At 41.2% G+C, this 16,269-nt stretch overlaps 2 protein-coding genes across 2 annotated transcripts; one reads left to right on the forward strand and one right to left on the reverse strand.

Annotated features, from left to right (window-relative positions):
- Positions 1–2,509: 2,509 nt before the first annotated feature.
- On the forward strand, positions 2,510–11,650 carry LOC129716678 (uncharacterized). The gene is made up of 5 exons (XM_055666512.1): positions 2,510–2,812; positions 6,605–7,075; positions 10,250–10,395; positions 10,453–10,632; positions 10,693–11,650. Exons 1-5 carry the CDS (start codon positions 2,510–2,512, stop codon positions 11,588–11,590), a joined length of 1,998 nt encoding a protein of 665 aa, XP_055522487.1. The 3' UTR covers positions 11,591–11,650.
- A 480-nt stretch (positions 11,651–12,130) lies between these two features.
- Positions 12,131–13,749, reverse strand: LOC129727622 (uncharacterized). The gene is made up of 3 exons (XM_055685622.1): positions 13,421–13,749; positions 13,172–13,351; positions 12,131–13,101 (listed from the first exon to the last, which is right to left on the reverse strand). The coding sequence occupies exons 1-3, from the start codon at positions 13,597–13,599 to the stop codon at positions 12,204–12,206; spliced, it is 1,257 nt and encodes a 418-aa protein (XP_055541597.1). The 5' UTR covers positions 13,600–13,749; the 3' UTR covers positions 12,131–12,203.
- Positions 13,750–16,269: the final 2,520 nt, after the last annotated feature.

Here is a 16,269-nt window from a genome sequence, read left to right on the forward strand (position 1 = left end):
GGACGGCTGAAATGCTGAAAATGCTTTAAAATTTCAGTTTTTCAGTGATCCATTTAAGATCAAAAACAAGATAGGGCTTTAGTATTCCATTATTGGTACAGGTCGGACTCGAATATCCGGAGACTCGATTATCCGGAATTTTAGACTCGATTATTCGGAATTTTTTTTTTTTTTTGGTGTTCGTTTTTAATTTTTATTTCGGAATTTTACCTTTGCCATCCCTTCTGGCATATTTGTAACCATTCATGTCACTTCCGGCATGTTTGGGACATGTTCGAGTTGAGTGAAAATAATCAATATCCAAATTGTATTTTCCGTCCAATTTGTTTCCGCCAACGTAACACCCCTGGCCACGAAAAGACCTCTACGGTCGACCGAACCTGCGTTATCAACTTCAAGGTAGTCCCAAACAGGCTCAAATGCACCGACATCTCTGATTTTATTGAGCATGAGCATGAGCATGAGCATGAGCCTGATTGACCGCCCGCGGTTGCTACTCCGTTCTTGCCAGATCAGCTGTAATTACACAAAGAACCAACAGATGATGTTTGGGACCAACATGCATCCTCAATGTGTAAAAACAGGTGACCTAAATCTTTATATTAGGCAATACCAGCGCCGGCCGCATCCGAATGCAAGTCAAAGAAGGAGTTTGTATAGGAATATGTTGACGTGATACTCGCTTTATTGGAAGCCGAGAACACCTCTGCACTTCCACGAGAAATCACTGGGATGTTGGATAAAGGGGAAGGTATACAGCAGGGTTCGTTTTGGTAAACGATGCGCTAATGTCGGGTTCTTCAGAACAAGTGCCGCGTCTACAAGTTTATTACATCCGCCACGATATTCATAATGTGATTCGAACTTATTTAGTTTGACAATGTAACACCGCAACAATAAAAACGTACGCGAGGATACAGGATTTTTGACTAAACCGAGACAACTTAAAATTACCGTATAACTCCTCGTAAGGTGATGCTCTTTATACCTAAAACTATTGCGCGTTGTTGATCCATCTGAAGATAATACGACCTCATGGAAGGTACCGACGCGGGGGTTGAAATGATATTTATCGACTCAACGAAATCTACTTCGATTTCCGATGTAATAATTTAGATGCAACGCGCGAGCAGTCTCCGACTTAACGTTGATGAAGATAAGAAAGATATGATGAAATATCTGGGTTCACTTCGCGAAATCACCACACGCCGGAAGTCCATACATCAGCAAAACTCGCCCGGGCTGAATACGCGTTTACACCGAAGCGTTACGAACAACCGCTTTAATCCCCCCGGCCGACACATACGCGCAGGAACTCGGCGTTTACGTCGATTATCTCTTAACAATGTACGCCTAATACGCCTAATAAATATGAAAATTGGCAATGTTCCATGCATCCAAAGCCTCAACAATTTAATAAAAGCAAATATACATATAAGCCTGAATATATTTTTAAATTTATTGACAAAGTGCCGAACTAGTCATAAATATAACAAATTATGTAAAACAACTGGTCAAAAGCTAGAACAATCAAAAAATCAAAGCATATGATTCCTGAGAAACACATACTCCAAACTCCACAAACCACACTAACACTTTGTGGACAAAAATAAAACTTGTTACTGAAACCCTGCGGAAAAAAATACCGCGCACACAATTTCAACGATGAAATCAAAATCTCTCTGTATCTGTTTTCTCACATAAAGTAAAACTAGAAAAAAGCATCAAAATATCACTTTACAATACAGACAAGACAAAACGTATACTTAGCTTTCATCTCTTCATTTTCCAGTTGTTTTCATCGTTTTTGGACTTTTCTTTAAATGGAAGTACAGTGGCAACATGCGTGTATGCCTTCACACACTCGTTTAATCCATACAACATTTTATTCGTTGAAAAGAGATAGCACATAAACACTGTAAACGGGGCGATGCATGGTTTTGATCTTATTGGCAAATTTTCACTTCAAGTTTAATTAGATACAAGCCAAATATAATTTGCACTATGCCAATGAATAAATCCCTAATGAGCATTCAATCACTATAAAACTATGTGGAGCAGCTGCTCGAAAAACACTCTCCTTATTGTATGTAATAACACCACACACTCCACACTTTCAAACCGTCGCCAAGACAGCGATAGAAAAAAAAAAAACAAGAAAAAATAAACACTTTGGTGAATCTAAAAAGCAACGCAATAATATTCAATTTTCACAATTAAATTCACTTTTTTCTGTGGAGCTTCACACTTTTCGCACTCAGCACATTTCAATGGAACACCTGTATATATGTTTAACAATTATTTAGGCGTAAAATAACCGAAAATCACCAAACAATGTGATGATTTCAAAGCAGGAACCAGCTGGCCAATCTTGATCACGGCCTCGCACAACCATCCGCGAACTTTTCCAAGAAAAAACAATTTTAAATTTAGAAAATAAACTCACTCCGCGATAACATCTATAACGAACATGCACAACTAAATTAAACAATTTTTCTTCCGATATAACATGCGAGCGAAAAATTTTTGCGTCCGATTCTGCACCGACATCTCTGATTTTATTGTGCAGAAACTGAATTTTCCCCCGACCCAGCTCAAACACCTCCAAATCATCAACGGCCGTGTCTACGTTGGAACTGAATCCCCCGAAATAGCCCAGAACATGGTTCAGAGTCATAACAGGCAGCACGAGCTGGTACACGACGGAAAACTCTACCGCATTCCTCTTTCCATGGAGGACAATACGGACAAATTCACTCTGTGCGAGAAGAGACCTGGAAAGATTTTTGGTCCGGCGTACCCAACGGCGTTCGTATTTTACGAATGATCCTCTGATACTGTAACCGAAATGTACACTTTACCCAAATCTGTGCTGATTATTGTAAATTATTGCGACCATCCGTTAATGACCGCCTCACTCTCGCGGACGTCGTCAAGAACTCCAACACCGTGAGCAGCGCTGACGCTGGAAATTTGGCGGAAAACAGCTTCGATCCCTACGTGGATTTCACCGAAATCAAGCGCGCTAGACGCAGTAAAAAAAGTAGGAGGGTGGTATTCAAGACACGACCGCATGACGTTGACTACCGTATTTTCTTATATTCCATCAAAACAAATAGTAGAGGGAATTGCAACTCCAGTATTTGTTGCAATTTTATCTAACAGTGCATTTCTGAATGCTGAATACTAGAAGAATAGATCTCTCTTATTTAATCGCTGTCATTTCATACATACCGCATGACGTAGGACTCTAAATTTTTCATCTAACAGTGCTTTCTTATTTGCTGACATTAGAGCGCTTTGAACAATAATTAATAAATAAAACAGAAAATTCAATTAGCCGCTTCTGTACCAAAATTTCGAGGCACCAAAAGGTGCCAGTTGCCGATTATAGTTTCCTGGTTAGTCCGTCCAGAATTCCAGCCATTTAAGTGTTTTGCAGTAGCCATTTACTACTAAAGCCACCAGCATTACGGGTGAAACCGGCACGAGATGACCGGTACTATTTTGTATTTCCTCCTTTCAGCTGCTATCACCTAGCGTCCGCATGTCACTGGTGCGGTTTTGGAATCAGAATGATGGGGCGCCGGCCGCTGTCGTAAAATTAACACCAACAAAAAGATGCATATTTGCAAGGTTTTTTCCGCTAGCAGCAGCATTTTGTAATAAAACAGAAAATTCAATTAGCCGCTTCTGTAACAAAATTTCGAGGCACCAAAAGGGGCCAGGTGCCGAATATATCCATGTTTTTGGTCAGTCCGTCCAGAATTCTTTCAAGATAGCGTCCGTATGTAGCCGGTACGGTTTAGTAATGAAACTGATGGGGTGAAATGTTCGAACGGTACGTTTTATACCAAGGCTTCGTCAGATAAATTAAAAGAGGGATGGGCTACATAAATTATGGAATGGAAGAGACAAATGTTTCTTGAAAGCTGCGCCGGCCGCTGTCATAATATTAACACCAACACAAACATGCATTTTTGCAAGGTTTTTTCTGTACCAAAATTTCGAGGCACCAAAAGGTGCCAGTTGCCGATTATAGTTTCCTGGTTAGTCCGTCCAGAATTCCAGCCATTTAAGTGTTTTGCAGTAGCCATTTACTACTAAAGCCACCAGCATTACGGGTGAAACCGGCACGAGATGACCGGTACTATTTTGTATTTCCTCCTTTCAGCTGCTATCACCTAGCGTCCGCATGTCACTGGTGCGGTTTTGGAATCAGAATGATGGGGCGCCGGCCGCTGTCGTAAAATTAACACCAACAAAAAGATGCATATTTGCAAGGTTTTTTCCGCTAGCAGCAGCATTTTGTAATAAAACAGAAAATTCAATTAGCCGCTTCTGTAACAAAATTTCGAGGCACCAAAAGGGGCCAGGTGCCGAATATATCCATGTTTTTGGTCAGTCCGTCCAGAATTTTTTCAAGATAGCGTCCGTATGTAGCCGGTACGGTTTAGTAATGAAACTGATGGGGTGAAATGTTCGAACGGTACGTTTTATACCAAGGCTTCGTCAGATAAATTAAAAGAGGGATGGGCTACATAAGTTATGGAATGGAAGAGACAAATGTTTCTTGAAAGCTGCGCCGGCCGCTGTCATAATATTAACACCAACACAAACATGCATTTTTGCAAGGTTTTTTCCGCTAGCAGCATCATTTGGTAAAACAGAAAATTCAATTAGCCGCTTCTGTACCAAAATTTCGAGGCACCAAAAGGTGCCAGTTGCCGATTATAGTTTCCTGGTTAGTCCGTCCAGAATTCCAGCCATTTAGGTGTTTTGCAGTAGCCATTTACTACTAAAGCCACCAGCATTACGGGTGAAACCGGCACGAGATGACCGGTACTATTTTGTATTTCCTCCTTTCAGCTGCTATCACCTAGCGTCCGCATGTCACTGGTGCGGTTTTGGAATCAGAATGATGGGGCGCCGGCCGCTGTCGTAAAATTAACACCAACAAAAAGATGCATATTTGCAAGGTTTTTTCCGCTAGCAGCAGCATTTTGTAATAAAACAGAAAATTCAATTAGCCGCTTCTGTAACAAAATTTCGAGGCACCAAAAGGGGCCAGGTGCCGAATATATCCATGTTTTTGGTCAGTCCGTCCAGAATTCTTTCAAGATAGCGTCCGTATGTAGCCGGTACGGTTTAGTAATGAAACTGATGGGGTGAAATGTTCGAACGGTACGTTTTATACCAAGGCTTCGTCAGATAAATTAAAAGAGGGATGGGCTACATAAGTTATGGAATGGAAGAGACAAATGTTTCTTGAAAGCTGCGCCGGCCGCTGTCATAATATTAACACCAACACAAACATGCATTTTTGCAAGGTTTTTTCCGCTAGCAGCATCATTTGGTAAAACAGAAAATTCAATTTGCCGCTTCTGTAACAAAATTTAGAGGCACCAAAAGGTGCCAGTTGCCGATTATAGTTTCCTGGTTAGTCCGTCCAGAATTCCAGCCATTTAAGTGTTTTGCAGTAGCCATTTACTACTAAAGCCACCAGCATTACGGGTGAAACCGGCACGAGATGACCGGTACTATTTTGTATTTCCTCCTTTCAGCTGCTATCACCTAGCGTCCGCATGTCACTGGTGCGGTTTTGGAATCAGAATGATGGGGCGCCGGCCGCTGTCGTAAAATTAACACCAACAAAAAGATGCATATTTGCAAGGTTTTTTCCGCTAGCAGCAGCATAAACATCGGAAACAGAAAGTGACAACAACAATAACAACAAAGTCAGATCGATTGTATCCGTTAGTGTCGACTGTGCTTGGGAAGAGAGGTAGTGATTGGCTGCGCGGTATGATTTAGACAATCGATATTAATTACCAATTTTTCAATAGTGTATCTCAAACAATAGTTTGTTTTTGTTACATAAATTTAACCGTAAAAGAATTTCTGATCGATTGATGCCAAAACCTCGAAAACCTGATTATAGATGACTGCAAAATAAGCGCTCAAAACCTGACCACTTTTCTCTGGTTTTCCCTGGTTGAATTACTAGATTTTTAAATTCAGGGGCCTAACTTAGATATAGACGTTAGTCAACGTCAAAACCAGCAAAACTGTGGACAAAAATACACAACGAGATAGATCCAAGTCCGCCGTTTCGAATGCTAGTCAAATCCCCATCTCCTGGACCGAATTCCCAACCGAGACGCCAGTGGGCGAGCACAGTTCGAGGAATGTCATATCCCCAGAATCTGCAGCGGCAACGACATCTCACAATACAGAAGACACCAACGAAATGGACACACAGACACCAACGGCATCGAATCACCACCTTTCTTCGGTTTTCTCGTCGCTGAACTAAACAACAGCAACAATAAGCACAGGAAGCACAACAAACAACAGTCAGCTACAAACAACATCGACATTCTACACAGCCCGACCCCCGTTCCCGATCCCCATCACGAACAAAGCCCAGAAACTAAAAACAACCTTTAGCGCACCCCCTGTACATCCACAGACAATCCCCACCCCGCTCCCAACCACTTCAACAACAATAATAATGGATAATTCATTGCATTCATCACCATCATCATCTGCATCGATTCCGGATGTCCAACATAGGCCTTCGGAGAGATGCCTCGCGTTGCAGTGGAGCCTCCGCGGTCTACGCGTTTACAAGTGTGAGCTGAAGCAACTGATTGCGGACCATCAACCTGCTGTAATAGCCATCCAAGAAACTGTGGTCAGCGCCGAAACTCTACCCGCAGATTTTATTGGAAAGGATAACAAACTACTGGTTGAAAGCGGCCTCAGCTATACGTGGACACATGGGGTTGGCCTGGCAATGCACGAAGGGATCCATTTCGAAAGACTCCAGATCCAGACCACCTTGCAGGCGATAGCGATTCGCACGCAGATACCCACAGCTGTTACAGTGGTATCAATCTATCTTCCGCCTAACTCAGGACACTTCGGTGACCAGCTGGAAGAGCTTCTCGAGCAGCTGCCTGAATTAGCTTTGATACTAGGAGACTTCAACACACATCGCGATGCATGGGGATTCTGTCGTGCAGATTCCCTCGGTCGGTTTATTGCCGAAAAAGCTCTCATGAGAAAACTCGTGAACTTAAACGATGGTTCTCGATGTCATCGATCGATCTGTCACTCTGTTCGGACTTACTCGCCCCAAAACTAGTCTGGAAAGTCCTACCCGACACGCACAACAGTGATCACTTCCCTATCGGAATATTTTGCCCCGAGTAGTCACAGTCTGCAAAGGCTAGGCAAAAATGGCTCTACGATCGCACAAACTGAATGCAGTTCGAACGGCTAACCTCAGCTTCAATCCGCCCTGGCGCTTTGGTCGATTTGGACACCTTCGTAGAACGAATACTGTCGGCAGCAAAAGCAAGCATTCCACAGACAAGCGGAAAGACAGTACCCCCAAGGCAGTACCATGGTGGTGCCCGGAGGTTAAAACCGCTATCAAACTTCGAAGAAAAACTCTGCGAGCCCTACGGCGACTTACTGACAGCAGAGCAGTTGGTGGACTGGTATCGTCATCCCAATCGAAACTGGACCGGTGGCCTTTCGACTCATTAGGATGGTTAATAGGAGACTAACTACGGAATTGGAAGCCAATGGGCGACTCGACATACGACAACATGCCTTTCGAGCTGGCCACGGGACTGACACACATTTCGCGGAGCTAGAAAGGTACCTACCAGACAAAGACGAACACTGTTTGATCGCCTTTAACTTTTCCGGTAACTGTAACGTGAAAAATATTTTGAATGTAAGCTAATGTCTTCCAATCTGGCATCGCTGGGTGTGAGACGACCAACCAACTGCCTGATACTTTCAGTACCTGAATAATGTCAGTGCTAATTATTCCGTGCAAGAAAAAGTGACATTTTGCTCCTAGCAGTGTTCACAGCAAGTGAACTTTGTTTTCCATTTCGGTTTATAATTTCTTTTTAGCTGCGTAGTAGCTACCAGAAGAAATTTCATTGCCTGATTCAGTGCCTGAATTTTACATGGGATCGAGATAGGAAAACGAATTCCTTTTTGAACTGCATACTGCGCTTAATGTACGTTACTATCGCCGCGGTAACAAGGTCCAAAGCAGCATAGTAAAGGTAATTAATCCTCCACCACAGACACCACAGAAAAATAACGATAATTTTGAAATTTTGCTCAGTGGACAATAATGTCGCTATAAGCAAGCGTTCACATTCATTATCAAGGACAAAAACCATCAGTGATGCCGCTTGAGACCGTTTGAAAATAAGTTAGTTGGCAATAAGCTCACATGGTGGTGCATGAGTGTAACGTTTCGAACAATGACGAAGATTTTCAAGGATTTTTGTTCGAAGAGGCACATCTGTTTGTCTGTGCTTTCACATTGTTGTTTCCTCAAACGTAATACAATTATTTTACATACAATTTCAAGTAGTATGTATTAGCCAGTATTCATCTAAACATATCTAGTTCTATTTAGCTTGTACCAGGCCTGTATTGCTGCGCCTTTTAGTTTACGACTACAAAACCGTAAGAAATACATTCGGGAAAATATCAACAGGCAAAACTAGTTTTATTTCTTTTAGCCAGAAATAGCTAGAGCATTGTCTTAATCTACAATTAAACATGTTCAGCCTTGTTGTTCTCCGCAATATGTGGAAAGGGCAGAGTGAATATTCAACGCTCACTTCATACCCAGTATGAGTGCTACGTGTTGCCATTTTTTTCATCAAACTTCTTCATTCTGCTTCGTACTTCGTTTCTGCCGCTCACAGAAAAATCAGTACACTTGCTGCTTACACCATAGCTGAGCAAAACAAGAGTGATGAATCACTCGCACTGCTGAGATAAATTCGATAACGTTCGAAGAGCAAACATGCAAAACGGGCGGTTGAATTTATTTTCTCCTATTTCGAGATGCAAAGCAAACAACGCAATCTACTTTTCTACCTAGATGCTTCCCTCATTTGATATGTGCTTAAGAGACACACAGTAAGATCACTGCAGTGAGCTCTGTTGTGTATCGTTGTTGTTAAGTAAGCACCAAGAATTTCTCGTAATGCGTCTAAATCAGAATTAATTCTATTTCCTTAAAATCCCAAAAATACTTACGTCATATATTATTGAATGGTTTTGTCTTATTAAACTCTGATTAAATCAAATTTATCATATGAATCATACTGTGAAAATAATTCCGAAGTCGTTACATACGCCCACTAATAGGTAAACATCAAACGAGATGTCGAACAAAATTATCAACAAGTTTCAGCAAAAATCACAGCAGTCAAGAGTTACCTACAACGGAGGTAAATTTTGAAAAGATTCATTTCTGTTCTTCACTTGACAAAGTTTTTTTTTTCATTTGCCAACAGTTACATTCACTGTATTACGAAAATAACTAATAAACGTATGTTATTTGCTAAGTTGAAAATAAAAAAGTATCATCTAACAATGTTGAATTGTAAAAGAAGATTTAGAATAAATCTCAGCAAATGGACGAAAAATTCACAAGCATTCGCCGGCTCTTACTCTTCTATAAATTTTACTCGTTCGATATTATGCCGGTCACGATTATTTAGTGATATGGAAGATTGGACACCGTGTTAACTTCTGCATCTCCACAAAGGCCACAGGAAGGAGGTTTTTGTTAGTAGGGAAGCGTAAGTTGGAACAGGATTCACTTTGATAAGTGATACTATCATATATATATAAGTTATACCCGATTCTATTCAACTATATTCGGTTTATTCTCCGTTCAGTCGGATGATTAGAGATGCACACTTAGCTTATTTATATTTACTGCATGTATCCCAGTATAGAATATAAACACATGATCCCACGTCAAAAGGTCTTCTATAGGTTTCTGTAGAGACTTTGCGAGCTGCATTATTCGGTACAGGATAACTTAACGCATAAGTTATTTCGAATTCTCGGTCGCTCTCATCTATTCAATTTTATTTGCTTCATTGAGACATTTTACATTCTTAGAATTGTTCAAAACATCCCATCACTCTGCCGGGCAGCTATAAAATGATAATAAATGTGTCAGCACTAATGAATAAATATTCTTGCTTCGCGAGATGACCATGCAGTTCCACGCAAGACGGTTGCAGTTTACATCTCACCCACCAATCAGTTAACAATAGGAAGCTGCAGTTGATAACGGAAAGACACGCTTAAGTTGAAAAGACTGGCATTTACTAATCATTGTCTATGCAAACACACGATACCTTTAAGATATGAGACGCCAAACGAAGTTCAGGCAGTCAGTTAGCAGCTGACTACGGAAACGATAGATCGCGTGCTTATCAACGAGTTGCGTAGTCAGGACTTGCTGGTGGACAGTTTGGACATTTCGCCAGCAACATCAAGCGGCGATAACTATATGAGCGACGTGTTTCGCATTCACGTCCAATTCCGGTAGTGGTAATCGATTCGCTTCATTTACGTTATTTTTGAATTGTGATCGGTTTACAGCATTTCGTCAACAGTGCAAACCGTACAGAAGATATCGCTGGTAGTGAAATGCCTGCCAAGCACCGGCAGTCGAGGATCGGTCATCGAAGAGATGATCCTATACGAACAAGAGGCGGAGATGTTTCTAACTGTAATTCCACAGCTGTCGAGAATCGCGAACAATGAATTCTTTGCCGCCAAGTGAGTAATTATGTAACTAGTTTTAAGCGGTAAATGATCGACGTTCCATTTTCTATCTAGGTGTTATCATGCCACACGTGTTCCAGAGCGGATGCTGATTTTCCAAGAGTTCAAATCGCTGAATTACACCATGGCTAATCGTCTTACCGGGCTGGATTTCGATCATTGCGCGTTGATTATGAGGAAAATTGGGAAATTTCACGCCGCATCGATGCCGTACATCGAGCACCACATGGATCTGGTGGATAAGTTCTTCCACTTTAACATATTTAATCCTTCAGTGGAGAAGCAATCCGAATTAGTCGATGTGATTTTCGAAAAGGGTTTGCGTACCCTTATTGAAGTGGCTGAAAGCAGCTGGGATAATTTCGATCCAAAAATACTAGCGAAACTAAAGAAACTACTACCGAATTATGTATCTAAACTTGAAGCTTGCTTAACGCAAAAGTTTGATGACGCTTTTAACGCTTTTAAGGTCTTGAATCACGGAGATTTATGGTGCAACAATATGCTTTTCAAGTACAGTGAAAAGTCAGGTAAAGTGACAGATGTAGTTTTCGTTGATTTCCAGATAAGCTTCTATTCCAGTCCGGGATTGGATCTAAACTATGCTATCGCCACTTGTCCTAATCTAGCAACTCGGGATCGATCGGACGAATTGATCGCTATTTATCATCAAGCACTGAGTGAAACGTTAAAATCTGTTCATTATCCGCGAATACCAACCTTGAATGATGTGTACCACGAGATCCGGCGAATGGAATTCTACGCTCTGGTCTTGATTCTTTCCATCGCAATGATGAAGAAGACGGATTCGGCAGAAGCCAGCTTCGAGGCATTTTGTGACGAAGAAGTGGCAGCGAAAGCTCGTCGGATTCAGTACAGTGGCAAAACGTTCCAGACGATAGTGAAACCAATGCTTAAGCAATTTGATGAAAGAAAACTGTTGGATGTGTAGTTGTGAAACATGACCAATAAACAGTAATGTCGGAAGACAATATCCCACCGGAGAAAGAAAGTATTTTTGTCTGTCATTCAACTTCTAATCACAACTTCACGTACTATTCAAGCGTCGATCCTTAATAATTATAAAAAAAAACGGCGAAGATAAAACGGTTCCCTGTTAAGAATGTTGACTACGTATTTCTAAACAAACAAAATCCGTACCAAAAATAGCAAATATTTGCTTCGTGTAATACCTGCTTAACAAGCGTAATCCTTACCTTAGCGAACGAAAAAGGCGAACTCAGGAAGAAGAGCGCTCTACGTCAGAATGGTAGGGAATAAATACACGCCAAAAATTCAAGTGAGTTCTAATAACTACTTAGCTATTGTGAGATGCAATTGCGTGTATAGACACAACGTAAAAAGTGACTACGATGTAGAATTTCGTAAAACTACCCTCTTGAAATCGTGCCAATAATTGTTATAATTACATGTTACACTTAAAATTACATGTTAACTCGAAAAATATCTCAAATAATTTTCTTCATTAGTGTTTTTTAAGTAGTACTGAAGATTTATTTTAATACAATAAAATTCACAAATGATTCTAAAAACCAATAATATTTCTACACATCCAGTAATTTTCTATCATCGAACTGTTTCAGCATCGGTTTCACAATCGCCTGAAACATTTTTCCACCGTACTGTATCCGGCGAACTTTGTCCGCTAGCTCTTTGTCATAAAACGCCTCGAAGCTGGGTTTAACCGAGTCCGATTTTTCCATCATCACGATAGGAAGAACCGAAACGACCGAAACCAGTGAGAAGAATTCCATTCTCCGAATTTCATGGTACACATCATCCAGGGATGGAATTCGCGGATAACCAACAGATTTTAACGTTTCACTCAGTGCTTGATGATAGATAACGATCAACTCGTCCGATCGATTGCGAGTCTCCAGATTAGGACAGTTAGCGATGGCATAGTTGAGATCCACTCCCGGGCTGGAGTAGTAGCAAATCTGGTAATCCACGAAAACTACGTCTTCTACTTTGCCGGACTTTTCGTTGTACTTAAAAAGCATATTATTGCACCATAAATCTCCATGATTCAATACCTTATATCCGTCATCAAACTTTTGCGTCAAGCATGCTTCTAGCTTAGATACATATGTAGGCAGTAGTTTCTTGAGTTTCGCTATTATTTTCGGATCAAAATCATCCCAGTTGTTCTCAGCTACATCAATAAACGTTCCCAGTCCTTGTTCAAAAATCATATTAATGCAGTCGGATCTCTTCTCAACGGACGGATTGAACATGTTGAAGTGGAAGTACTTGTTCATTATATCCATGTTACGCTCGCTAAACGGCATCGACGCGGCGTGAAATTTTCCAATTTTCCTCATAATCAACGCGCAATGGTCGAAGTCCAGTCCGGCATGGCGGTTGGCCATGGTGAAATTCATCGATTTGAGGTCGTGAAATACCAGCATCCGCTCTGGAACACGAGTGGCATAGTAGCACCTACGAAGGACACGAAAGAGAGCAGATTTGTTCGTACTCCACTGTTTTTTATGAGTTCTATGATACCCACTTGGCGGCGAAGAATTCATTGTTGGAGATTTTCGACAGCTGTGGAATAACATTCAGAAACATCTCCGTTTCTTTTTCGTATACGATCATCTCCTCGATTACTGGTCCCCGATTGCCGGTAAACGGTAGGCATTTTACCACCAGTGATATTTCCTGCATGGTTTGCACCTTCGGTGAGATGCTGCAAATCGAATACAATTCAAAACTTCAGTTAATAAAAGCACGATTTTCTCGAACCGATATACACTACCGAAATTTAACATGAATGCGAAATACGTCACTCATATAATTATCGCCACTCGATGTTGCTGGTGAAATGTCCAAACTGACGACCTGCAAGTCATCGCTGTGAAACTCGTTAATGAGTGATTTTCTGACTAGTTCCTCATTCAGATAATTTGGGACGTTAACTTGATTTGAAGCTGACATGATCTTCTGGAAGGTAGAGAACGATCTGTCCTATCATGCGGTCGGTTGCTAACTAATTTCCTGAGCCGCGTTTGGCGGTGTGCAATGCCAGACACTTTGTGTTTGCCTATGATTAGAAAACGTGAATCTTCTCAAGTTTGTCCGTTATCAGCTGGAACTCCACCACAATAGGTATACAATGACTATGAAATATGCTGTACCTACTAGCAGACGGCTGTACCGTAAATTGCAATAGCCTTCCTATTAGAGTGCACGGTCATGGTGCAAAGCGAGAATGTTTCTTTATTAAAATTGACATGTTTATTGGTGGTTTAGAGTGAACCGCTGGCGCTGAGATATGTCATATATTTCTACAAACATATAGGATTGCAATAACCCCATTTATCTTGACAACGTGATTATTCTTTTCTCAAGCCAAACAATAATCACGTTGTCAAGATGAATGGGGTTATTTTAAGTTGGTCCGACAAGGTTAAGTACTTGGGACTAATTTATGATAAAAAATCGCAGGAGAGTTGTGTGCAAAGCCACGACCGCAAGGCTGAAGCAGAATACTTACACACAGCTCTACTTACGGCTGTACATTAACCTACGGCCGGGCGAATCAGTTCGCGCCGCTTTTCGCGTTTAGCCTGGCAGAGACCTAATGCGCACGGCCAACATAATGGAAAGGTGTTTTTACATTGAAAATTAGACACGGCTTCACTGGACTAAGTGTTGGCAAATGCATCTACCGCTAGTACCGCCGCTATCGTACGAAAGCGCGTCGGTTCATGTGGGGAATAATATCAACAACGAAAAATGACACGCGTCTAAGCACATCCCGAACTGTTTCGCCGTGCCGCTTCCATTTACTTCCTTATAACATCGGCCTCAGGAAAGTACCGGCTGCACCTATCGCTGAGGCTGTTACCATACTGCTACTGGTACCCAAAGCTAGTAACTCTTCAAATTAAAGGTTTTATTTGTCCTCAAAAGAACAATTGTTCAATTCCATATCGGATATAATGCAATCGCATCTCTGTAATATTACCGACACTGCTGCTACTGCTGCCAACGTTGTGGACGGTTCATCCAGCTCACCTTCCGGCTAATGTATTAAGCTAGTTTTCCCGGAAACACTCTTTTATAGCCGAAGGGTACTGCGAAATAGGCCACGCCTTTCAGTTAAGTTTTTTTCCATTTCCTAATCTTCTTCAGACGAATTATTCCACAATTCGCATATGGTTTTGTATCAAGCGAATAAACACCGATGGTGCTCTCACACACGCACACACACTCACAACGGTTTTAACCCGTATCTTATTGCGGTTTGTAACATACGGCGATTTCGTTTGCTCGCTGTTGCGTGTTGCATCATGTTGCAACTTGGCAGCTGGGAGGCGACGAAATTCTGTTCATGCTGATTGATTGAATCGACTACATATTAGCTCTGAATAGTCGAACTAACTGTCTTTGTGAATGCGTTCTAACAGGGCAGTTTGTTATTCAAAGTCTGTTATGCGCGTTTGCGCTGCCCCTACAGGGGTTTACTAGAACAGAATTTGATTGCATCCCGCACAGAATGTCTGCTTATGTTGATGCCAGAAAATTATTAACCTTCAATTATTTGTTTATTTGCCTTGAAAAGGCATTTTGCGGTTCAAAATCGGTTGCTGATTGCAACCTTTGAGCTGTCCTAACAGTGGGGGAATTATGATACACGGACAACATGCACTGTGGAAGCTATTTCACATTCAGTAAATTATACGGGTGCGACAGATTTAAATTGCTAGGATCCAACACAAAATGCTTGCTTGCGTTGTCAAAAATTATTAACTTTCAATGACTTGTTTATTTGCCTTGAAAAAGGCATTTTGATGTTCAAAATTGGATTTCCTGATGGCAATCTTCATGCTGCCCCAACACGGGGGGATTAATGGTAGTCTGACGACACACGCTGAGAAGAACCGCGCTGCTCCTGAGACGTGGTGACCAACCACAGGACTAGTGGTACTGCTAAGGAAGGACGACTGCTGTTGTCGCTGTCTAGAACTATTATGAGCGGCTTCGGCTGAAACAGGCTCTTATATAGGCCAAATAGCAATTGCAAGGTATACGATTCTGTCGACCGTGCTTGGGAAGCAATCATATAACGACCAATCAGAGGTCGAATTTTTCGTTTTGACAAGGCTTGACTATTTTCAATAGTACAATAGTGTGAATAATAAAATTACAATTATCTTCTTTCGGGAAGAATCTTAGAAGATTTTCCAATCTATTGCTACAAGAACGAAGGAAATCCATCGAATACTAACCGATTTATTAGCATTTGAAATTGGACATATTTTTCACTTTTTTCGGTTTTAGATTTTCATTTCACATCCCTATGTAGCAGAACTTCCTGAGAGAAGTACTCTACTTCAAAAACTTATTTTCAAAGAGCACATTGAGAGTATACAAGCCAAGTGCATCAAATATACGAGATGTTTATATCCTCTCATTAACAGGAATTCTAAACTTTGTTTAAAGAACAAACTTTCGATTCACAAACAAATTTTTAGACCAGCAATGCTTTATGCTGTACCGATCTGGTTAAGTTGCTGTCCAACAAGGAAGAAAACGCTCCAAAGGCTTCAGAATAAAATTCTGAAAATGATTTTGAAGCGTCCTCCTTGGTTTGGTACACTC

Source organism: Wyeomyia smithii, chromosome 1 (genome assembly GCF_029784165.1).
Source record: "Wyeomyia smithii strain HCP4-BCI-WySm-NY-G18 chromosome 1, ASM2978416v1, whole genome shotgun sequence".
Classification (NCBI taxonomy): domain Eukaryota; kingdom Metazoa; phylum Arthropoda; class Insecta; order Diptera; family Culicidae; genus Wyeomyia; species Wyeomyia smithii.

Bases quoted from the DNA above. Each gene is read 5' to 3' on its own strand.
- LOC129716678 (XM_055666512.1), top strand. From the start codon at position 2,510: ATGCGAGCGAAAAATTTTTGCGTCCGATTCTGCACCGACATCTCTGAT. The intron at 7,076-10,249 runs GTGAACTTAAAC...GCAGTCAGTTAG, and splicing joins AAGCTCTCATGAGAAAACTC to CAGCTGACTACGGAAACGAT. The intron at 10,633-10,692 runs GTGAGTAATTAT...TTTTCTATCTAG, and splicing joins AATGAATTCTTTGCCGCCAA to GTGTTATCATGCCACACGTG.
- LOC129727622 (XM_055685622.1), bottom strand. From the start codon at position 13,599: ATGTCAGCTTCAAATCAAGTTAACGTCCCAAATTATCTGAATGAGGAA. The intron at 13,352-13,420 runs GTAGTGTATATC...TTCGATTTGCAG, and splicing joins CGCATTCATGTTAAATTTCG to CATCTCACCGAAGGTGCAAA. The intron at 13,102-13,171 runs GTGGGTATCATA...TGTCCTTCGTAG, and splicing joins AATGAATTCTTCGCCGCCAA to GTGCTACTATGCCACTCGTG.